This window comes from Rhea americana, unplaced genomic scaffold (genome assembly GCF_003343005.1).
Source record: "Rhea americana isolate MKP2758 unplaced genomic scaffold, rheAme1 scaffold_278, whole genome shotgun sequence".
Lineage (NCBI taxonomy): Eukaryota > Metazoa > Chordata > Aves > Rheiformes > Rheidae > Rhea > Rhea americana.
Genome location: NW_028186399.1, coordinates 224,115 through 248,402, shown reverse-complemented (window position 1 = coordinate 248,402; position 24,288 = coordinate 224,115). Strand labels below are relative to the sequence as shown.

Below are 24,288 nucleotides of genomic sequence, written 5' to 3'. Positions count from 1 at the left end.
CATATCTTTCTCAACATTCAAAGGTGTCTTTGAATGTTCTGGTAGCCAGTCATGCCAGAGGAATTTCCCAGAAGAGCGGAAACAGAACTGGTATATAGGCTCTGGAGCTGGCTGTGCARAAGAAAGGTAGAAATCAGCTGTTACATGAGTGAGTAAAACATGCAACCACTCTATGTTTTGTGTCATAGTATAATAGCAATTACAACATTCCTTAGGTAGGTGCTCTGTTGGTAAAATTTCTTTTGATTCCTGTAAATTAAATTAAGGAACAGGTTCTTGAAAAGAAAATTTCCAAAACTCCCTTCTGAAAGGTTGCTTGATCTAGGGTTGTCCATAAACACATGAGCCTATGGAAGGCAGATTGTATGGCTTGATGGGACATACTCTGTCATGAGGACCACAAATACCCACACCATATAATCACAGTMATAAATGTATCACATGGTATTTTTAAATAAATTAGCTTAAGACACCTACTTAATGAAGTAGCTTCCACAATGTTTTTGCTCCAATGGAAAAAAAAGAGATATTGTTCAATGTCTGAATCTTTTAGGGGTAACTGGATCCAAGGAAGCTTGGATCTCTGCACTTGCTACCTTTGCATGGTGATCATCAGCTTGTAACTGTCCTCAATACTGATTATAGTTGCTAACCCAATAACTGTTCAGGGGAGCTGTTAGCACTTTGAGCAAAGAGTTTCTATTTAAAAATGCAGAGATAAGTTGTCTTGAGATTTCGATGTTGCAACAATGCTGAAAAAAATGCTTCTGGGCAGGCACCCTGCTCTTTTTTGCTAATAAGATAATTGCATACCACTGGTGGCATGTAAAAGGTAGTGATTAATAAAGAACAACTAATTCTCCGTAAAGACAGGGAGCAGGGAGATAATTTGGGCCTTTTTTGAAATTTTGATTTGCTGAGTTTCCTGTTTGTGGAATGCCTGTGCAATGCTTCACTTTACACTGTTAATGAGGGTGTTTCCTACAGCCAAGGAAGAGAAAAATCTTTGCGGTGGAGAAGTTGAATTGTTGAGCACAGAAATTCTATGCCTAGGTTTGTTACCTTTTGGTAATTTTTTTCTGTATATGCACATATTTTTAATTACATGCAGATATTTTTCATTGTATGCAGATATTTCATTGTTTCAGTATGMATTACTGAAAATGTACAGCTAGCATAACTACCCATTTCTTGTAATTAGCTTTCTAGTTGCTATGTTCTTACAATGCAACCAGTGTTTGACTTGCATTATGAAAAACTGGGAAAAGATCTTCCAATAAAGACCAAGTGACCTCTTGCTTCAAGAGGATATTTTTTCAGCATTAAACCCACATATCCATTAGAGCCTCCACCTTGATTCTGAGCCCAGTCCTTAATTCAAGTGGGTGCCATTATATTCAGTGTTCTGCATGAAGCAATGAACAACATTTAGGCCTTATCATCAATCTTGTACTCCACATAAGTTGCAAGCAAGCCAGAGACCAGTGGCAGGTCTGCTTCTTTGCCAGCCTTGGCTTCATGCCATAATCCTGGACACTCAAGCACAGTGGATTTGGAAGTTAACAAAGCAGGATAGTAGCATTTGCTAATGTTATTCAAATTTGTGTATTACAGCACAGTCTCCAACACAGTAGACTATAATTTCCACTGTTTGTGCTGCAAATTCTTTTTCATAGTTTCTCTGTCTGCCTCATCTGTTTGACATGATACTTGTGCTTAGACTTAAAATTGTGAGAGGAAGCTGCTCTGTATGACACCCCCGTGTTCTACAGTGCTGCAAAACAGCTAGGAGAAATCACTACTCTGTATATTCTTTTCTTGGCTGAACCTTTTCTGTTTCTCTTACAGAACCATAGCCCTGCCCCTCAGTGGCAAACTGGGTGTGAGAGACAAGTTGAGACCAAAAGCTCAGCCCAACCCCATGCTGGAAGCATTCTACAGTATGCGCTGCAAGAACCCAAAAGAGGCAAGTCCTTTATTCCTCTGCTTCCCTCTAGATTTAGTCCTCATATCTTTAGCCAAAAAAAAATCACATTTGGAATCCTGAAGTTTGGTAACACCACTTGTATTTGGAAGCTCAGCAAAGCAGCAGAAACCACTACAGCACTGACTGCCTGACACAAGCCAGCTGCAGAAGTCATTCTGCAAATGCCATCAAACATCAGTTCTGTTTTTGAATGTGTAGGAGTAGCAGCTTTCTATATGTTGCATTAAAAAAAAGATATACCTCAAGCTTTTAGGGACCAGGAACTGCTCTCCTTAAGGAAATAATTCTAACAGATCCTAGTTCCTTTTGTGTTTGCATTGTACATGGATTCATTTCCTGTATTAGGAAACTACAGTATCACTGGCACATGAAATCACTTAAATAGATTCTCACGTTGCCAGTCCTTACAGTTACCAGACATGGATTGCTTGATAATCCTAGTTCTCAGATGGGTCACTCTGTTTCRTGGTGAAATCCATGAGTTTGAGACTGGCCTTTCAGGAAGCCAGCTRAAGTCTTGGCCATCATCACATACACAGTGCAGAGCATCAGAAAACTGTGGTCACAAATGGTGGGTAGTTTTCCTGTGGGAGATAAAAAGAGTGATCTGGAAGATCTTGGCAGGAGAATCCAGGATCTAATGGCTGCAGCTGAGAGAAAAAGCATTGGCAGGACTGTGAAGTGTGAGGCTGTATTAGCATTTAACCTTGTCTGTGAGGTCCCTGGATGCAACTCCTGTGGTAGGGATGGGAATCAGATTCCCTTCCAGCTGCTTTTTGCAGGCTTTCTTGGCTTTGAAGCAGTGGCTATTTACCATTACCAAGTCCTATAAGCAGGTGGATTAGGGTTCTGTTCCCAGTGGGCAATCCTTCTGCAAAAACATTACCGCATTGACAAGGCTGTTGCGGCATGATTCTTACTGTGATGGGAGCCCTAGAAGTCTCAGATTCAAAGCAATATAACAGGTCAGGAATAGAAGCTAAAATAAAAATACAGGCATTCATCTGGCTTGCACAGCAAGTTTTTTCTGCAGCAGTGGGAAAGAATGTTCTCATGAATACTTGCCAGTAAGATGGTCCATGACTTTCCTACTGCTTGTCTCTGAGACATCTGCAAATTTCTCAGTAAAACTACTCCCATTGCGGATATCTAAGTCAAGGCCTAGCTTGTAAGTAGGCTGTGCACACAGAGGACAGCTTTTTCCAAACCCATGTGGCACTGAATGAACAGAAGCGTGTACTTTGGTCCCAGAGAATCTGTGATATCAGAGCGGATGATGAGACTTCTGATGTCAGTGTTACACAGAGGAAAGAACTATCCAACTGACTCCTGCCTTGCTCTCTCAGTTCACCAGTTACACCTCATCCAGTCTTCTAACTTCCTTCCTCTCTCACAAGCTCTTAAATTCCTCCTTACGAGTCAGCTTTAACTTGTCCCAGATGAGATTTTGCTGTTCCCAGCTGCCCTCTCCTTGGGAGGCATACAGCATTATGGAGGATTTGGAGAGATAAATGAATCTCCATTAAAGATAAATCAAGCTGCAGGTAAATCAAATCTCCATTTGATTCCACCTCAAAAGTAGAAGTCACTAAGTGAAAGTGGTAAGAAGCATATTTGAAAAAGGTGAATGGACATTCTAGAGTTGAAACTGGAGAAATTCACATCAAAAACAAAATGCAAAGTTTGAACATTAGCATTAATAACCTTTTTTTTCCCCCAGGCATGTGAAAGATTTTCCATTATCTAGGATTTTTATACAAAAATGGACAACTTTCTAAAAGATGCCTTAGTTTAAACAGACTTGGGCTTGCCAGGAAATACCAGCTGGGTTCTTTGCACTGGGCTATGTTGTGGATCAGACTCTGTTGCGGTGTTGCCCCATTTGACCTTCAAACCTGAATCTGAATCTTGCTTCCTCACCTGTTTTTTAGGGTGAGCTGATCAATTTAGCCAAACAGTGTGACCTGCCAGTCAGAAAAGTGGAGAGGTGGTTTCGGCGCCGGAGGAACGTAGACCGACCAAGTCTATCAAAAAAATTCTGTGAGGCCTGGTGAGTGCTGGGAGCACAAGCCTTGAGTTGTGTGGGTCTTTCAGTGGGGCTGAGCTCTGCCTCCTATCCTGCCGTCCACTTCTACATAGAAAAGGTCTTCGCTGCTCCACCTAATCCTTCTCCTACCCTACTGCTGCTTCTTTGTTACTGAATCACTTCTTGCTGTTCCTCCTTTTATTCAAGACTCTTCACTCCAGCCTCACCTTTATTCCTTATAGAGGCCCTGTTTCTGGCTTTTTAAGACTGGCATTCTGTCTTGAAACAGGATCATATGCTGAAAAATTCCCTTCTGTTTTGCTCTTTACTTCTTCCTGCTGTTTTGTTGCTGCTTTAGTGCCTGCAAAATGGTCCCGTGACTCCACTTTGCTTCACTGCAAGCTGATTGCTCTGACTGCATCCTCCTTGTAACTTCTCTCCCTCTTATTGCTTTCAATACATTGGGCTAGATTGTTATCTTCTGACAGCTGAGCTCAGCTTCCTGAAAACAAACAAACAACAAAAAAAAGTACCATTTTATAATGGCAGAAAAAGGGGCCTATGTARAAGCTTATATTTTCCAAGGAGCAAAACTTTTCTTGAAAATGCATGTGTAGAAATCCTCCTAATTATGTGGAGGCATAAGGAGGTCTGGCAAAAGAGGACTATCATGGAGTTCCTCACTTTTTAGGTACTTAAGTAGAAAAAAATAAATCTCATGTCAGTCACTTTTGTAAATGCTAGTCCTAGCTAAGCTTTCCAGAAATGAAACACAACAGTAGCTCTGATAGGCTTCAGCTGGAAAGAAGTTTATAGAACACTTATTTAGCACCAAGCTTTGAAGCCCTGATGACCCAACATGTGACACACACAGAGCTGAGGCCTAAAATTGTACGGCTCTCTGAGCTCCTGGGCTGTCACCCACTGTCTTCATTTCTAGGCGGTCTTGCTGAGCTGGGCTTGTCTCCCATCAAAGGCTAGACCGGATGATCATCTGAGTTCTTTTCCAGCAAGAAATCAAAGACTGTGAAAGATCTCTAGAAAACTGTTCTACACTAAATGTCCTTACAGAAGGGCTTGTGAGCCTGGTGAGCAGTTCCCATCTTTATCTCTTTGATCCTATGGGGAGGCCCCACTTGTTTATCACACTGCCACAAGGACTTCTGCAGTATTACCCTGAGCTTGTCTTAAATCTTAAAATCTGAGAGTTTACACAATGAATCTGTAGCACCACCCAGTGACTGATTTTACACAGCATTTAGAGCAGTTCTCATACACGAGGTGAGCAAGGGATAGAAATGGATCCAGAATGCAGAAGCCCATTCATCAGAATCCTCAGAATCTTTTGCCAAAAGGTTTCARGTTAGCCCCTCTTGGAAATGTTGGCTTTAGCTCTGCTTTCCACTGAGAAGGAGGATTCTCCTGAGCCTGCCTGACATGCCAGATTTTTGAGCTGCTGCTCTGCAATGCTTGTAAGGGAGTAGGTTCTTCCAGGAAGGCCACAGAAATGGAAGAACAACCACTAAATACCTACAGTGGCATTCATCTGACCAAAAATGTTTATCTACAGGATAGGCATCTTGTGCTCCRTTTAATACTCAACCTTTAATTCAAAACTGCTAACTAAAAATCCTAAATGAAAAAGATGAACACATTATTTGTTTGTAATATCCCACATAGCAGCCCAGTTACAATGCTTACAAAAGCTGTGGGCAAAGAGTTGAAAATAAGCCATGCTTAATCTATTTCCATCAAGATCAAATCTAAATTCTTACTCCTTGCACTCAGCTGACTTGAAGTAAATACTTTTCTGACTCAGCTTACTGAGGATGGTGTCCTTTTACCTGCTCTGTTTCATCTTTTGCAGTATGCAGAATGAATGTCTTTTTGATGTGACATAGTAGATTTGTATAGATTATGTCTTTCTTGAAGCTCCCAGAGGTTTCATTCACAGATAAAATCTCATGTTCTCAAAATTTGGTTATCTCAGATTTGTTATGGAGATTTTTGCTAAGTAAAGGASTGCTTTACACTCTTTTACTTCTTTGAAGATTCATTTCCTGTATTTGTTTATTAATAACTCCTTGATTCAGCTGGGGTAAAATTCCCCTCATTCCTTACTGTGTGTCTGTATATTTGGTATGAAGTGCCTCTGTCCACTGAACTCTATTTTATATTAATGTACATTGACAGACATATTTTATGTGGGATTAATATGTGTGGTTCATTACCAGCTCCTGACTGAGATCAAACATGACAGTAATCAGCTGTTTTACATGAATTTAGCATGCCTAATCTCCAAAAACCCAAGAGAGTGATTGTTATTATTCAACTTTTACATATGTATCTAGTAGTGCTGGGAAGGGYTGGGGTGATTCTCTGGGTGCTTTTGGTCAAGGAAATTCTCGTATTTTCTACAGTCTCTAAMGCAGAAGAATTGTTCATTTTGAAGTCTGTTGAATGTGCTAGAGACATGCAGAGTAACACTCCTGTTATCCTCTGGACAGACTTTGAACATTTTGATGTATTTCTTTGACTTCAGAATGTTATTCTTYGAATGAATGTCTGATTGATACACAGATTTGCAACTTCGTGGTTAATGGAATTCTAACATACTTTGTTTTGTTTGTTTCTAGCTGGAGGTTTACATTTTACATCATTTCTTTCTTCACTGGACTTGCTGTCCTATATGATGTGAGTATACAAGCAGTGTCACCTGCTGATCTGCCTCATGAATGCCTGCTAGAATAGCAGGTTTCATTATCAAACCTCTCCATTTTGACCTTTTTATATAGGACTGCCCACCAGGTATATGCTYTGCACAGCACACAAACGTATTGAAGCAGGCTTAATTTAGGATATTTCTTTTTCTTGGATTTAATGAGTAGTGAATGCTTTTGGTACAAATGGCACTACTCCAACAGAAAGAGGCTGAGGCTTGAGTGACAAGGATTTTAATCCCTATAAGCACAAAAAAAGAGAATGGAAGCCCTGTATGTACCATGTGTGTGCTGATACCACAGCCACTGAGCTATGGTATCAGCTGGGACTAGCAACACCAGTCATCCTATAGCTGTGTTTTAGAGGTTCCCCTAGCTCTTTTGCTAAACCCAAATCCTCATCTGAGCTTTGAGTCTTCTATACTGAGACCTTTTTAGAGGTTAAATAAAGGAAAATCTGCAGATTCCAGAACAGCGGGCCTAAACTATGCTTATAACTCCTCATTACTGTAACAAATGAGGACTTTTTGACCTTAGCAGATGTAGATCTTTCATTCTTTATAAAATTTTCAAGTCTGAATTTAATCCACTAGGAGTGTGGGGATTCCAGGATGAAATTGCTGAGGAGTGAAGGTTTCTAAATCCCAACTACAGTGTTTTGTGGATCTGTACACCAAAACAGAAGGATATTCTGTGAGGCCAGCTATGAAAGTTTGGTATGCATGACCTGTTCAGCACCATACAAGACACCTGTGGCCATAGAAGTGGCAAAATCCTGTTGATATGCATGTTATCTGACCAGTCTAACAATGAGAGATCATCTTCTCTTTTCCTGGAAGTCTTTTCTTCATTCTGTACACACTGCTAGTTTCCATTAAAAAAATGAGGCATCAGACAACAGTTCTAGATTCATCCCTAGAACCTCCAAACAAGTTAGGGATCCTGTAGCAAAATAGCAGATGATCATGTTATATTTAAAAGAAGGACAATTAATTAATGTGACAGGGCATCTTCACTTCTGACATTTCCTGACGTTCGCATGTTGAGTTTGTAATATGAGTAGTATTTTAATATGCGTTTATTTTCATGAAACATCCTCATTTCTTTTGAAAAAAAAGCAACCGTTAAAAATTAAACTCTGTCTTAGTAGCTTTAGACTCACTACATAAAACTTAGCTCCAAGAGTCAGTGAAATAGCAGGTTGAAAGTTGTCTCACATTAGGCTGCCAGAAATCAGATTTGTTTGCTGATAGCAGAGGAACAATTAAGTTCAGGCATCTGAGATTCCTTTCTGGATTAAGGAAGATGGTGTGCTATATTAGTTTCAGAGTGTTTTGCTCCATCCTTTCTAATTCCACATCACACATCTTTCCTGGTTCCTTACCTGCATTTGCTCTAAGTCCTGCACCCCATCCTGCTCCCAACCAGCAGCAGACTGTCTATTGCATACTGCTTCTGATTACCACTGCCCCCTCCTTCCCTTCTGCATTGCTTATGTACCAACAGGTGCTCAGCAGGAGAACAGGAAATGTTGTCTTCCTGCTTTAGGYTTTGGTATCTGGAGCCCTGTGGAACTGTTACTGAAAATTACCTCTACAGCTGTGATGTAGAATACCATCCCTGTACAGACATGCTTGCTCTTGTCAAATCTAGGCACTGCGGAGGGTCAGAGCATGCTCCATGCAGGAAAAACTTTTGGAGACCTCAGCTGCCAATTTTCTATGAAAATTTCTAAGCTGCCAAGTTTCTATCACTACCAAGTTTCTATAAAGTGTAAATAAAGCAGGATTTTTCCAGAGATTCATTACTTTACAGGCTGCAGCATGATATTCACAGAGCAAAAGCATGTTCCTGATACACTGTGGTCCAAACCATAGAGATTCTTAATGAAATAGTTGTAAGAATATTTGAATATATTCAAAATATATTTTCCCAACACTTGAACTTGAAAAAGGTTACAAACAAATTGGCAGAAATTGTCTGTAGGCTTTTTTTTTTTTTTTTTTTTTTTTTTAAGTGGAAGTGGATTTACAGCATGTGAAATTTCAGCTCAGTAGTCATGAATTGGCAATGTCACAAGCAACTGCAAATTCCTGTAGTGGAAGTCTCTTGGCAACTTAATTCCAGACAGCACTACCAGCTCTGCCTATAACAAAACATAATAAAATCTGAAATAGTAACAAGCAGAAGGAATTAGGCAGCTTGCAAGAGAACAATTCCTCTGGCATTCTCATATTCATATTTTATTTTCTTTCCAGAAACCTTGGCTTTGGGACCATAGAGAGTGCTGGACAGGATATCCACAACAAGTAAGTCATCCAGGATCCAGGAGGGAAAATTGTTATAATTCATATATTGTTTTTCGATCTCTTTCCAAAATCAGGTTGTGTTAATGACAAAAGAAAGGGCACTGAATTAAATTCAAGCCAATGAGCCCCAAGAATTAAAAAACAGACTCTTGTCTAGCCAGAACATTTTTGTATCTGTCATAATCTAAACACAATAGAGGAGGAATCGGTAGAGCAGGAGTATCTGCAGAAGTAAAAGGAAAGCGAGGGGTCTGACCAGATAAACCAAGAAACTGAAAAACATGAGTCTTCCAAGGATGTTTAGTTTGTAGAGGAGATTGAGGCCAGAGAAGGACATATTGTCTAAGGAGAATAATTGAAGACTTGGTGGAGAGTGCTTAAAGTAGAGGCTGTGCTCTGAATAGTAAGATCTTTCAGCTGTACTGAAGAATCCTATCCTCAGTGTTCCCCTAGTGGCTCTTTCCCCAGTGGAACTGGCAGAATGGCCAGTTGTAATAGCACATCATTCCCATTAAGTTCAGAGGATGTTGTCTTACAGTTTTACAATGTATATTCTCTATTTTTTTCACATCAGCACTGTGAAAAGCTATCCAGAGGGCTGGAAAGCACACATCTCTTATCAGCCCGGACCAGAATAACCTCAAAGAAAATTGCCAGCTCCTTGGTCATCAACACAAGGGGCAAAGATAGCAACAAAAACCCAGGTACTTTTTTGCCCAGATGCCTCCCTGGCTATTCATACTTCCATAACTGAGAAATTGAAAGGGTTAGAATGAGAGATTCTCCTACTGAGCACTGCTCTACCTTTTCCTTTATATTTTTTTTGTGCTCTAAATTCTCTAGAGAAGACAACTATAGCCTGTTGTATAGCAGCAGCCTTCCTATGTCTTACTGCTATGTATGCCACAGCAGGCACACAGAAAGGAGCTAAATTTCATTGAAGTGAAAAAAAATGATTTCAACTTCTGAAGAGGTTTTTCTGTACCATTAGAGCAGCTGTTTGCTACAGGCTTGATTAGTATTATGAAGAAATCAGTCAGAATACTGGGTATTATCTCATTGCTGCTCCAAAGGTGGACAGTTCYGGTTTGCTGCAGCCTCTAGGACAGCGTGCTTGGCAGCAGGAGGCAAGAATCATTGGACACTGTGGATCTGATACAGTGGGACTGGTCCATGCAAGTTACCCGAATCTCATGAAGATTTGGAATACTCCCCTGACTTTTATCTCATTGGAAGTATTTTCAGGATGCTGTGGTAGGACCAAGGGAATCTGAGCTCATGTAAGAGCTAAGAAGAGCAAAGGGAAAGACAATTTAGTATCATTAGCTGAATTAAAGTTGTCCTGAGTAGCTTGAATCTGCCTTTTATGGGATGTGTGTCAAGTGTGTCAAGAGTGTGTTGTTCTGCAAGGGAAAGTGAACTGGGAGCCAAAGGTGACAGTAGAACAGTCAGGGAAATTGTCCTCTCACACGGGGCACAGTCCACAGGAACAGAGCAAGAATAGCAGAACAGGTCTGGTCTGGAACCAGAGTCAGCCATGAGTTCAGATCACCAGACAAGTCTGTARTGATGAGACAGCACCAGCACCAAGCCAATGAATCCAAATTCTGAAGTACAGAACTAGGCACAGCATTCCTATAACATAATTCAGGCAGGGACTGATGGCAAAGACCTGAGCTGAAATGCAGCTCCTGAGTCAAAGGAGGAGGTCCTGATGAGATTTCTGACTCTGTTTCTCACAAAGCTCTTCTCACAACAGTGTCATACAAGGTTACACAGCTGCACCATACCAGAACTGCCCTTAAACACAAACAGCTAAACCCCCAGAATGGAGGGAAGAGTTGGCACAGCCTGTTGCTACATTCAGGGCCCTGACAGTGTGATTGAAAGTCCTGTGAAGCTGATGGAAAGGTTCCTAGCAACTTAGTGCGCTTTGGATTGCTTTCACAGGATCAGAGAATCACAAAATAGCTAGGATTGGAAGACATTTCTAAAGATCATCTGGTCCAACCTCCCCACTCAAGTGAGGTCAGCTAGAGCAGCTTGCCCATGTCCTTCTCCAGTACAGTTTTGAATATCTCCAAGGATGAAGACTTGACAACCTTTTGGGGCAACCTGTAATTCATTATTTACCTCTTCCAATCCAAATGCCTGATAAGTGTTTCTGTCAGGGTAATAGTTTCCTCTGAATTATCCTCCAGGGAGCCRCCATGCACAGTATTTTAAAGTACTAGAAAATCCTGGATAAGAAATCAAAATTTTCATTAACTGAAGAAGAGGCTGAAGGACAACTGAATCACACTACCAACATGAAGTGAAGAAAGGCTGTGCTCCAGAACTGTTGGGCCTGTTAGACAAAGCTAGAACAAGACCCTCTGACTGTACGTTGACATCTGCAAAGCTATAAGGGGAAATACAACACACAGCTTTAACAATATGACCCACTGGAACAAGAATGGAATAAATGAGTGAAGAATGAGTTAGTATCTTTCAAGCTGAGTCTTCAAGCAATCTTTCTGCTGTTGCTCAAAGGCACAAATTTTAGCAGTGAATCTGTAGTGCCAGATAAAATTTGAAACAGGTGGTGTTTTAATAGGAATGGAAGACTAAAGGGACCACTCAGGTCTTTGTATCCTGCCTTGTACGTTTGCAGTACATGTCTTTTCCAGGAATATCCAAGTCATCCTAAGCCATGCAACGCTTTTTAACACCTATAACAGAACAGATCGAAACCAGAGCTCTTCCAACCCTTGTTCTGTCTTACATAATGGGTTTATTACTGTCTCTCCCTTTGTGTTGCAGCCTCTTCAGCCCTCTCTGTTCTGGTATTACTTGCTGGAGCTCTCCTTCTACTGCTCACTTGTCTTCACCCTGCCCTTTGATGTGAAGAGGAAGGTGAGTGACAGCCCCATGGAAGAGTCAAGCACAATCAAGATCCAAGCCTAACAGGCTGCACTGATTATAGAGATAGGGAAAGAGATGAATCTCTGCCAGTTACACTGCAGGTGTTCCTGTGGGCCAGTGCCCCAACAGCTTCAAGATTGCATGGGTATAGACTAGCATAAGGCTGGGAATATACCTTTATAAAGGGAAAGTGGTTGGGAATCTTCATCAGAGAGGCTGGGTGTATGAGCTGAATGTGTGAATAGGTAAAGCATGCATGTGGGCAAAGAATGGAGATGGGCATTGCTATGTGGCAGAAGGGAAGCTCTATGTGTCAGAATTTATCCATTTTGAATCACCAGCTGTTATTATTCCATCTTCTGATTTAAGCTGTCACCAGACCACTACTGATATGAAGGGGGAGAGAACTTCTTTGTTGTGAAATCCTCAGTTTACACCATAAACTCATTACTCTTAGGTCTCTTGGTTGCCTACATTTCTAGAATGTGTCTGGTAAAAAGTTATATGGATTAGACCTTACAGTGGGAGGTTTCTTACTTAACTGGGTGTAAGGGCAGAAAGGTTTTATTGCTGCTGCAGGAATCATGCTCTAACCAGGGAGAAGGAACAATGTGAATCTTACTCTCTCCTGTCCCCTTTCTCATCAGGACTTTAAGGAGCAGATAGTCCATCATGCTGCAACAATCTTCCTGATCTGTTTCTCATACTGTGCCAATTACATCCGCATTGGGACACTGGTGATGGTGATTCACGATGCTTCTGATTGCTTCCTAGAGGTGAGCTYCACAGGTTATGTGCAAGGCAAAGCTTAGGTGGGAGTGATGCTCTTCAGCCAAAGGGTGTGTGTATGTTGGTCTACCACAGTATGGGCCGACCATTATGGGCTTTCACAGACAGCTCAGTACTGATCTCCTGGCCCATCCTAGGCTTTTCTCCAGAGAGCCAGGAGGTGACATGATTACCTGCATGCAGATGTATCACCTCTGGCTCATTAGCCTCCTGGAGCATGTACAGATGAACTATCCTGGTCTATTGTCTTTTATTGTTCTTTGTCTTTCCAGCCAACTAAGGTATTCAATTATATGAAGTGGAAAAAAACTTGTAACTGCCTCTTTATGATCTTCTCAGCTGTTTTCCTCATCAGCCGCCTGGTCATTTTCCCCTACACGTGAGTCTGTTGCAGTCAAGGGAAATGGCAAAGCTGCCTTGTTGGAGGCAGGATAATTCAGCTGAGTGCTGAATCTGTTACGCAGCCCTTTCTTTTCAATTCTTGAGCCCATGTTCCTGCCCTCTGCATAGGCTACAGTGCCGCACGGCTGTTCCATCTCCCTCCTGAAGGCCTCTTTTGGGAAGAGAGCCCTATCCTCCTAATTTTTGGTGGGTTACTGAGGGTTGGTTCACAAGGGTTRTATACAGAAACAGAGTGAATGACCTGAAACTTCCTCTGTGACTAGAGCTTTCTGGGATTGGCTTACTAAAGCATTGCTATGAACAAACTGCAATTCCCTCTCTCTTGCAGAGTGCTCTATAATACCTACTATTACTCCATGGAGATATTCCAGCCTTTCTTTGGGTATTACTTCATGAACGCTCTTCTGATAACTCTGCAGCTGCTCCATGTCTTCTGGTCCTGCCTAATTATTCATATGGTCTACAAGTTCCTCCTCCAGGGCACGGTATAGATCAGTTTGCATTCTTCTTGTACATCATGTGTGGAGGGAGGGTCCCCCTAGACTGCTTGGTTGAGAGCACAGGGGTTCATCCAGGATGGATTCTTTCTTATCCTGCTGGTGAAATTATAGATGTAGAATCCTACTCTTTTACAGTGTGGTAAAAGAGGCRCTCTTAATACTGCTAGGCAAAGCTGATGAAAAAGATAAATTTTCCATCTACATAACCTTGGACACATTTCTTACGTTCAAGAAAAATGTGGGTTGGACTCCAGGGAAGATTACTCTGAGCAAAGCCAGTGATGTCTAAGTAAAGATCCTAATATCTGGACCTGTATGATTTGCATTTGTCAAAGAAGTAAGAAACCAGGGGAGGAAAAGTTGTCATGCGTGATGAGGCCAGTGCAAAAGTGCTTTCTTACATGTTTTGAGTAGATTGTATTATGCTACTTTAGATGTCTACAGAATAGATATTTCTGTTTATAATAGCTGTAATAGCCATTCAGGATTGTACCCAACTAGTGCCAGTTCATCTCTATCAGTYGTAGAGTAACCCTAGATGAATTTCTGAGATGCAATTGCATAAACTTAAGTGAAATGAATCCYACTCTTTCTGACCGCAGTCTGTAATATCTGCTGTGAGACCCAGCTGCTGTGCAGCACGAAATTCTTCCCAAAATCAAAGACGTGACCTAATGGCACTAGGTTGGCAATAAGCCAGGAACACAGTCCAGGAGAAACAAGTCAGTGCCTTTGGGAGTTGACCTTATAGCCTGGGATGAGCTGTTTTATTAGCAGCCAACTGTGGCAATCTGTCCTAGAGGAATTGAGAACTAGCATAAAAAAGGCTTGTGTTCATCCATATTGTCCATGACTTCTTTATCTGTCTTTCATTAAAGTAGCAAAGAGAAAATTACTTGCAAATTTAAAATTAAAAAAAAAAAAGAAAAACTCACGCAGGGCAGAGAAAGAAGAGGCATAAGGTTGGACAGCACTGCTGTTATTTTCCTAGTTCTAGTGTCTGCTCAACTACCATTGCAGTGATTACARTGTACAAAGATGATAATCTTACTAGAAAGCAATGAGCCATCAGGAAGAAAAATACTCAAGGACATTCAGAATTCTTCCATTTTATCTAAAAATTATCCATCACATTTGGTGCAAAAATATTTGGGAGCTTTCCATATTGAGTTTATCAGGATGACAGATTCCCACTGAAGTTGAAACAAAAGAGACAGACATAACCTGTTTCTAAAGATGGCTGCATAGGTAAAAGCCAAATGACACAGCAGACATGTTTGCCAAAAGCCAGTGGCTGARCTAGCACCTTGGCCATCTGTATGGTTCAGCTAGCACTGCTTCATGTGCAGACTTCCATGCATGTATAGCTTCTCATTTACATTTTTCTGTAGATGGAAAAGGATATGAGAAGTGAAACAGAAGAGAGTGACAAGGATGAAGAAAGAGAAAAGATTAGAGAAAAAGAGAAGAATGGGATCACGCATTTCAGCATCACAAGCAACAACTGTATCCAGAGGAATGGGTCTCAGCAGCAGAACAGCAGAACTCATCTCACCAATGGCCATTGCAAGGAAAGATAGCTACTGTTAACTGYTCTCTGCTGGCCTTTAACAAATCCAGTCAATCGTCTTTAGAAACAGTTTTGCTCATTGTGTAGGTAAAAGGGAATGTGACTGCAGTATCATAGCTGAATTCCTGCTTCCTGTAAACAGAAGTGTATATAGGCACTGATATTTGAAGGATATTTTTGGTTTTTCTCCAATAAAAGTTTTCTATGGGTTGTAGCCTTGAAGCAGATAGAAAGGGATCAAAGTGGTTTGACTTGTATTAGACAGTACCATAGTTGTTGTTAAATGTGTTAATCTTGAAAACCACTCAGAATAGTGGATAGATTCTGACAATGTCAAGTCTTAACTGCCTAATGTTGTTTGGAAGGAATTTATTTAGCCTTGACCAGCCTTTGGCGGTCCTGGCCCATTASCAGTAATGATTATGGCTAGCAAGTAAGTATGAGAATCTAAATCTTAATAGAGGAACATCTCTTTTGTGAAGACAGGTGATCCACTCATAAAACTAAAACTGAATAGAGTGGGATAAAAGCTTTGGAAAGAGGTAGGAGAATACATTTTCTTCTCAGAGGAAATGCTGCTCTGTAGCATATGATCAGTATTGAAATGATGTGGAGCTCAGTCCCTTCTGTCATCAGCATTATTGCTGCAAAAGTAGGAACTCCAAAGCCCAGATTGCAGATAGTTCCCACCTAGATCACGGTCAGAATAGCTAGAAAATGCAGGCTGTTGTGTCTCAATTGTCAGCTGATCCTTTACACCTGTATTAGAAGGGAACACTGTCAGGRGAAGGGAGGGGACAAGAAACCAGATGTTCTAGTAGACAACACTAATTAAGTGTTCATGTTTTCATCTACTGTGGTTGGTACAGTGGGAGATCTCTACAGAGTCAGTCTGTGATAAGAAGGGAATGGCTTTACCCCGTCCCCAGAGGAAAAAGAATCCAGATAGGACCTGCTGAACCTTATGGAATAATGCTTTAACTTAGCCTTCTGACTCTAGGGCCTTTGCCTAAACTTATCAAAAATAGAAAGATTAAAGCAATAGTCCATAAAGTCATGATGCAGCTCTAATTCAGTTCCTTTAAATGTCCTGTGAGTGTATCTTATATCCTGCGTAGTTCTGGGCGAGGCTGGATCCTATAACCCTTTAGAAAAGTTAAATTAGTATGACATGAATTTCTATCTTAAACAGAAATTAAACTATAAAACCAAAGTATAAATAGGCTCACTATAATGAGAGAACAGACTGCCATGGCCATGTAGAAACTTCCGTATATGTGCCCRGTAAGGGCCAACGATAACAGAGGAACATGGACCAAGGAAATAGCTGATTTGAGAAGGTGGGCACATTCTTAAAATTAAGAGACAAATGACAGTCTAAAAGGACAAGAGGCATGTGGTGGTTTTTCAGCAGTACACTGAGTTCACCTGAATTGTGACTGGGCGAGATCTTTGAGCTGAGTCTGTCTGTGCTCATCTTAGGTTTCAGTCAAAATACACTGGATGATTTCAGAGGAAAAAGTGGTTCCAGCACAGGTGATTCCAGGGCAGTAACATTCTGTGGGAACATGGCATCTGTTTCTGCATCATGGTTTAAATTCATCTTTGCTGGAGACAGTTTCTCTGAAACCTTGAGCTAATTTGAAGTTCAAAATAAGTGTTCTGTATACTGTTATGTTTCTTTAGTCCGAGTGTACAATCTTGCCACTCTGCAGGTGACAAGTGTTTGGGAGAAACAGTTGTATATCATTTTGTACTACTAAATGTAACAGTTCTTTATAAATTACTTTTGAAAGGTTTGATTGTCTAAACTCTTTCCCATTTCTTTAACTAGAAGCAGGTACCCTGCGTAGCTCTGTGTTTTGTGTGGGTGGATGATGAGGGAGACACATACAGCTGCCATTGCCCTCAYTGCAGGTTGATCTACCTGCAGTGCACATTACATGTTCGGGACATGCCGCCACACTAGGCCATGCCAGTAGAGAACTGCAGCAGCCTCATTTGTCTCCTCCTAGGTGAAGCTGCATTTGGTCTGGGCTAACAGGGAGCACTTCAGGGCATCCTTACACTAGAGCTACAGGCAGTCTAGGTTACTTGAACTGCAAGGGCAGTGGCAATTCCAAGATCAAAGCACYGTGAAGATGTTTTGGAGGGGCAAGGGAAGGGAAATGAATGTTTAATAGTCTGTCTCATGRTGTTTCAGAGCCTCAGAAAGAGCCCCTGGTACCCTGCTGTTTTGGCACCAAAAGGAGACTTCAATCATGTGTACAGCAGAATGTAACTGAAATTAGCCACAGGCTTTGTCATCTCCTTAACACACACTAAATTACTCCCCTGTACTCCATCTTACTCCACCTTCCAGCTCACGGACAGTGCTATTTTAACTAGTTTAAAGTCATGCTTATGGGATGGACAGAGATGTGGAGTGTGAATGATAAAATGCTGGGCTTAGTGTCCTGGAGCAGCTGGAGTCCTGACTTAGGACTGAGTCTCACTGTTGCCTACTTCCTGAGTCTAGAAGCCTCTGCTCACATTCTGGACRAGAGTGGGACTGTCAGAATGTTTCTGGCATCACCAGTACTGGCTGCCACCCCAAGCTACCTGGGAAGACATGAAGGAATCTACAGACATACACTACCCACAGCCTGCAGGCTCTTCCTCTGCATTCCCAGTGCCCTGCTCCTGATTATTGTCCGATGCATCTTTGAAAGGCGAGTGCAGCAAATACACCTTTCCCTGGGCTGTTTGGCACTGCTGTCTTGCAGGATTGCTCCAGATTAATCTTTCCCACATGCTAAGCACCAGAAAATGGGCAGGGGATTGTCCCAAAGAATACTGAATCTCTCTGCTTTTAAGTACCCTTAACAACATTGGCCACAATTTCTAATAATAAACTGCAAACTACAGGTAGTTGCAGAGGCTTCACTGGCTTTTGCTTCAAGATCACTTGCCAGACAGAAAAATGCAGAAGATGTTAAGGAAGCAGATTTTTTTCAAAAGTCAACAAATCTCCCAAACCAAAGTTGACGCAAGCTAACTCCCACCAGCTGTAAAGCACATGACTTAATGGCTAAGCTGCATCTGGCTTCACTTACACCCAAGTATCAAATCTTCGGACAGACACACACCCGTGAATAGGAAGGGGGCAAGGAAGTTTGTTACCTATGACCTGGCAGAGGTCAGTGTAGGGATCAAAGAKCACTACAGTGGGGAGGGCACTGTTCCCCTTTCTCTGGCCAAGGAGATAAATTTGTCCATTCACAGTGCTGCAGCCCATGAAGAACTTCTGGGTCAAACACTCCTCATCCACTTGGGTCCATTCATCTGTTTTCACATCAAATCGAAAAGCTCCCCCTCCTATGGTGTACAGAGCACCATTCAGTGCTGTGATGCGCAGGTCATACCTGGAAGGAAAGAAAATCTTAATCAGCATCAATAGGAAGATCTGTCCCYGATATATTCAATGCGACAGTGGTTCTCACATCAAGATAGCCCCATTTAAGCAGAGAATCACAGAAGCATTGGTGGGACAATTTATCCAGTCCACTCTTTGTCCTTGCAATTAAACTTTAGGAGGTTTATAATTTTCCGGTTTTACATTCTTTGTCTTATCTCCCCAGTAACTCACTAACAACTGCAAACTTGTATAATACAAACCTTGGCTTTCAGTTCTGCCTAATGTTATTTTACTTTGCATCTTTCCAATAYTGTCAGTACATTTTGTGGGGGTGCACATGTGGGTATTGAGTTAGTAYGGAGTATATGTCCCCAGCACTACCTGGAAGTGACAATAACCACAGGAATCCCAGACTGCTGATAAGAAGGTTTCTTGGAGATTCTGGCAACACAGAGTTAACTCTTGCAATTACAACCAGGTTCATCTGAGATAACTAGGCCRCTTCTCCACGTCACTCTCATGAGAGTAATCTCATGGGAATTCTAGAGAATTTTTCCTGGTAACAAAACACAACGTTACTAAGAACGCAGGAAAGGATTTATTTGTAAGTGTGACACTTCGGTATTAATGCCTTTCCAGACATTAAGCCACGGTACACGTAGAGCAAATTAACCTTTAACTGATGTCTATTAAAAAGGGAGCTGTCTGAGATAGAACTCTCTTTAAACTAATACACAAAGATTTTAAAGTCCAATAGCCAGAAGCTGGAGTCAGCAAACATATTTGGAAATAGTAAATTCACTTTCAGCAAAGAATGTAGTTAGSACTGGAGTAGAGASACAGATTGCGGCAAAYCCTCCATCACTTGGGGAWAGGGGAGATGAGAAAACACAGTGCTAAAAGATAAGGCTGTATGGTTAAATGGGTCATGCTAAACCCACTAGAACTGAAATCCCAGCCCTACTGAAGACATTAGAGACGTAGCTGTCACTTACTATGGGACCAAGGCCTCTTCTCAGGCACCCTGACCGCATACGATTATCTGCTGAACCTTTCTCTCTCTGTTGGGGCCCAGAAGAGCATTTCTTACCTGGGAAGCGGGGAAAATGAGATGACATCCCAGACGTCCGTCTCTGTGTTCAGCCTTTGCACTCCACCATAAACATGTCCATTTTCATCAAGGCCACAGACCACATAGATTCTCGTTCCTACACTGACTGCATCTCCTCTCTCCACAGGTTGAGCCATAGGACTCATGGTTTCCCACTCCGAGTCCATCAAACCCAGGCGCTCCACTGCTGGAATTACCCCTTCATCTGTGCTCCCTCCAAGTACATACAGGTAGAGTCCTGCTCCTACTGCACAATGACTATTGCGAGACTTCTTCATGGCAGGCCCTTCCAGCCAGCTATTGTCCAAGCAATTGTAGATCAGCACCCAATCCACACTATACCACACAAACTCATCCCGGAAGTATCCTCCTGTCACAAAAACAAAATTCCCTGGGAATACAATAGAGAAAAATATCAGCTATATGAAAGCTGAAAGTTGTTCCTAAGAATTGGGCTTCTCATTTCTCCCCAGGCTGCGTTTTGCTCTGTTCTCATAAATATATACCCCCTACAGAAAGCCCCRCAGGTATAAGGCAGCTCACTTGAGGAATGAGGCTTAACTCTTCTACGTTCAACTGGAAGAATCAAGGACATGAATTCATTTGCAAGCTGAACCACATTTGTTACTCTTTAACTGGAGGGTCATAACCTTCTACCTTAGAAGGACAGTAACAGTGGGATTTCTGGGCCAGCATTGGTATAAAAAACATTAAAATGAAAATCTGTCACAGGAACGCTACAAGACAAGCAGAGAAAATCACTGCTCTTTTTATTAGTTTGCAGTAGCTGATTTATCATCTGCCTAGACACACTGGGCCCAAAGAATGCAGCAATTCCTTCCAAGCCTGCACAGAATCATAGAACACTTGTTGGAGAGGACCTCTGGGGTTCTCTAATCCAATCTCCCACTTGAAGCTGGACTATCACCAATGCTAAACTGGAGTGGCCATGGCTTTGTGAAGAATCTTTAAAATCTCTAAAGATGAAAATTTCAGCATCCTTGGACACATTTAACTTAAAGCCAACTGAAAATCAGGAGACATGATCTGTCAAAACCACCACGATAGAGGAGGCTCAAGGCATTAAAAAAAAAAAGAAAAAAAAAAGCTTCTCCAAATGAAGTCATTAAACTCCTTCCAGATACAGCTGATGTGAGAATTTGATAGCTTTGCTGTTTCTGCTATATGAAAACAAATATTCAGCCTTTCATAATATTCTTCCAGAACTAAGGAAAACAAATCATCCCTTGAACCCAAGTGAACACAGATATGAGTGAGGTTTTTAGTGAGAAAATGCTTTTAYAGGAGGGGAAACTAAACTCACTGCATTTGTGTCTCTAAGGCCCAACTTTCCTTTGCATTTGCTCAGTTCCACTCACTAGCATCACTTGAGCCACATTTCCTTATTACCTACTGCTGCTACTGCATACTGGGTGAGGTTTCTGCGCTGCAGGGGAGAGCAAGCTTGCCAGGTCCTTGTTTTAGGTTGAAATAGGAATAATTCTTGCTGTTCTTTGTCATGTCTTCCTCCCAGAACATACAAGATGTCATAGCTCCGGCCAGCACAAGGAGACAGTTTCACATTTTGCCAGCTTGGTGGAGGACAGCTGTCTAACTTCTTTATTAGTCTGGAGAAAGCATCTTTCTCTCCGGGGCACCTGCTGCGTTTCACCAAGATATCAAGGAAGGACAGACTCAGAAAAGCGACTCTGACTTCTCCCACCAAATCCAAGAAGTCTTCCTCCCTCGTTGCTGGGTCCTCCATTATCCACCTCACAACACTGTCAAAAACCACATCTTCTCGAGAAACAAAAAGGTCATCGCTTTGCAGGAGCTGCCTCAGTGTTTCTTTGGGAAGTGCCTTAAATTCTTCCTGAGATATCACATCCTCCCAGTGAGTGAGAGCCACATTCACAGCAGATGTGTGCAGCTCTACACAGGCAAATTGCTGTGAGTAGGTCATCACGCCCAGACAGTTAGAAACATGCAGCTCTCTCTCCAGAAATTTCTCACAGAACAGTTTCACATTGTCAAACTGAAAAAAATCAGCTGTTTCCAGTAAGCTGGTGACATTTTCTCGATCTATAAGCGCTTGGGCTGTACGAGTGAACTCAAGAAGTGCCTGGAAAGGCACTGCATCAATTCCTCTGATCACTATATGGTGTTCAGAGCTCTCCCTTGTGCCCCCARAAAACATGGCTTCAAAATAACGACTGTGCAGCGAAAGTGCTCTGCGGCTGACCTGAAAGAGTTTTCCTCCAACCTCAAGAATGGTGTCTGTAACAACTTCCGTCTGAGATCCCAGCTCCTCTGCTTCTTGTGCAGACTCCATGTTCGTTAACTGCCTAGCAGTTAATTTTAACTCAGCCCTTACGCAGTCTTTACTCATGAGGCCTCTGGAAATGTTATCCCTCTGGCAAGGATAAATACAAGATAAGCCAATCTTGTCCTAAAAATAGAATATGTTTTCTACCCTCCTGGTTAGCTCTTCTGACCCACTGCTTTCAAAGCAGCAATAGCAGAAAAGTTGTATAATCAAAAATGGCAACTTTAATTAGCTTCTACCTTAGCWAAGTAAGACCTCAGTGAATTATGGGAGCCATTATCCAAACAAAAAGCCTGGACTAAGAGGCAGAGAAGGTAGAACCACCAAACTCTTCCTAAGCATGCTACATCTCAGAAAGTTGTATGTGAACATTGAACCCCTTAGAACAAAAGAATTTATTATGATATTTTTTCCCTTTTTCAAATCAAAAACTTCAGAAATTTTGAGACTTCCAGAGAAAAAACACTCATTTTCTCAAACCCGCATCTTTCATAAGTAGAGTTTAATACCAAATTCCATATTGATTGCAGTATTTCACATCTATTTAGCTTGATGTTTTAGTGGGAGATGAGAGGAAAAGCAGTGAGTCCCCACTCTCACCCAGTAGGAAGTCACATATACAGCCATACTTAAGGCTCTAAAGAAATAGTCACAGCGTAAGCAAGATTACAGTGATCCCACATACCTTGTTTTCTAAATAGTTTAGTACAAACTATTAAGARGTTTGGGGGATTTGTACAGCATCCTTCAACTAGAGTGCCACACTCACCCAACCCATCCCGGCAAGATTCAGTCCCATTTTTCAGTGACAGTCAGCAAGCAGGCTAGTGCTATCTGAATCAAGTGCACTTTTTTACTGGAGCTTCCTTACTACATTTCTGAAAAAGGCTTCTTCAAGACTGCTGTTACAACATTCTTATATGAGTTCACTTTTAGGAATGAATGGAACAGAAAAGGCTTTATGCATTTAAAACTCATGTTCATTTTTATATTCTTGTTTTCAGGTACTTGGCTCCCAAATATAAGCCAGAAAACCGTACTACGGATAAGAACAGTAAGTACCTTACAATAAAGGTTCAACAACCCATTTGCTAAGTAGGGAACTCCTTAATATTTGCCAATAGGAAAACCTGAAAACATGTCCCTCTGAGTTCAGGCAATTGTTCCATATCCTCTGCATCGAGAGCCTGGAATCCACTCAAGAAAGAGCTTCAACAGGTCTCTTCACACACACCAATCTCAGAAGACACAAGAGACATGGGAGATGGTGTAGTCTGCGATTGGTATCAACAACAACCAACAATCTCTCTTCCCTCCCAAGGAGGGCTGAAGACTGTACTCAGGCTGAGGAAGAGTAAATTCTGCTCTCCTCTAAATAAGGAGTCTCCTTTGAAAGAGTACCACTGTACACAGAACATAGTGTTGAAGGGAACATGATTCTGTTGGGGGCACTCAGCAAAGAACGAACTCCTTGGAGACTAAAGTCTGAAAGCACTCAAGGTTAGAGACAATATCCCACACAAGGCAACTGATCCCTACTTTTACAGCTTCATAGAAGAGTCTGATACGCTGAACTACAACTGATCTACTCAAAGTGCCCATCCATTGCAGAGTTGACCTGGGAAAGGCTATGAATGAGAGCAGATTGCTGACACCAAAATGAACAACTAATGCAGCCTGTCTTTAGCATGTTTTCTTGAGGATTTCTAGGAACAACACTACTGCTAACRTTAGGACAGTTTTCTCAGCCATAGCCTCCTTCTAAAGGGACCTCAGGAAAAGCAGGTGGTAACTTCTGCCTGTTACCTACCTATATAGTCTATAAGTAGGCATCATGATTTCTCATCAAGTTCCATCTTTAGAATAGAGCACAGCTTTTGATCTGATCTCTTCTGATTTCCCTATGCTTATCCACCACCTAAACAAATTTCATTTAGATTTACAAGTGTGGAGAATTGCAGTGTCAGCTGTACAGTGCTTTTCAAACTATCAAACAATAGGAATTTAAGAACAGACTAAATTGTTTTTATTCATTCACAACTACTCAAATCTTGTTATTTATGAAGTATAAAAGAAATTTWAAAAAAAATGCTTACTTACAAATGAAATTATAACCAGCAAAACCACAAATGCATATCTAAGATACAAAAATACCTGATATTTCCAGGCACTGCCTGTAATAGAACATTAGGATCTTAAATAGTCTTCCTCTAAAATTCCAAGTATCAAACAGATGCTTCCACAAAG

The 24,288-nt window shown here is 41.5% G+C and overlaps 2 protein-coding genes across 4 annotated transcripts in view; one reads left to right on the top strand and one right to left on the bottom strand.

The window, feature by feature from the left end:
* The window catches only part of CERS4 (ceramide synthase 4), a 48,923-nt gene extending 31,917 nt beyond the window's left edge, over window positions 1–17,006 (top strand). For both annotated transcript variants that reach the window (XM_085308499.1, XM_085308498.1), the window contains 9 exons: window positions 1,849–1,966; window positions 3,919–4,037; window positions 6,650–6,707; window positions 8,992–9,042; window positions 11,845–11,937; window positions 12,594–12,722; window positions 13,008–13,114; window positions 13,466–13,622; window positions 15,029–17,006. In XM_085308499.1, coding sequence (XP_085164625.1) covers window positions 1,849–1,966; window positions 3,919–4,037; window positions 6,650–6,707; window positions 8,992–9,042; window positions 11,845–11,937; window positions 12,594–12,722; window positions 13,008–13,114; window positions 13,466–13,622; window positions 15,029–15,217 — 1,021 coding nt within the window. In that variant the 3' untranslated portion in view covers window positions 15,218–17,006. The remainder of the gene's footprint in view (window positions 1–1,848; window positions 1,967–3,918; window positions 4,038–6,649; window positions 6,708–8,991; window positions 9,043–11,844; window positions 11,938–12,593; window positions 12,723–13,007; window positions 13,115–13,465; window positions 13,623–15,028) is intronic.
* A 1,175-nt stretch (window positions 17,007–18,181) lies between these two features.
* Window positions 18,182–22,332, bottom strand: LOC146593855 (kelch-like protein 23). Of its 2 annotated transcripts, none has more exons than XM_085308496.1 (3): window positions 21,126–22,332; window positions 19,695–20,106; window positions 18,182–18,611 (listed from the first exon to the last, which is right to left on the bottom strand). In XM_085308496.1, the coding sequence occupies exons 1-3, from the start codon at window positions 22,102–22,104 to the stop codon at window positions 18,299–18,301; spliced, it is 1,704 nt and encodes a 567-aa protein (XP_085164622.1). In that variant the 5' UTR covers window positions 22,105–22,332; the 3' UTR covers window positions 18,182–18,298. The 2 variants fall into 2 exon arrangements, with proteins under 2 accessions (XP_085164622.1, XP_085164623.1); XM_085308497.1 differs by lacking the exon at window positions 18,182–18,611 and adding an exon at window positions 18,620–19,160.
* Between the last annotated feature and the right edge of the window lie 1,956 nt (window positions 22,333–24,288).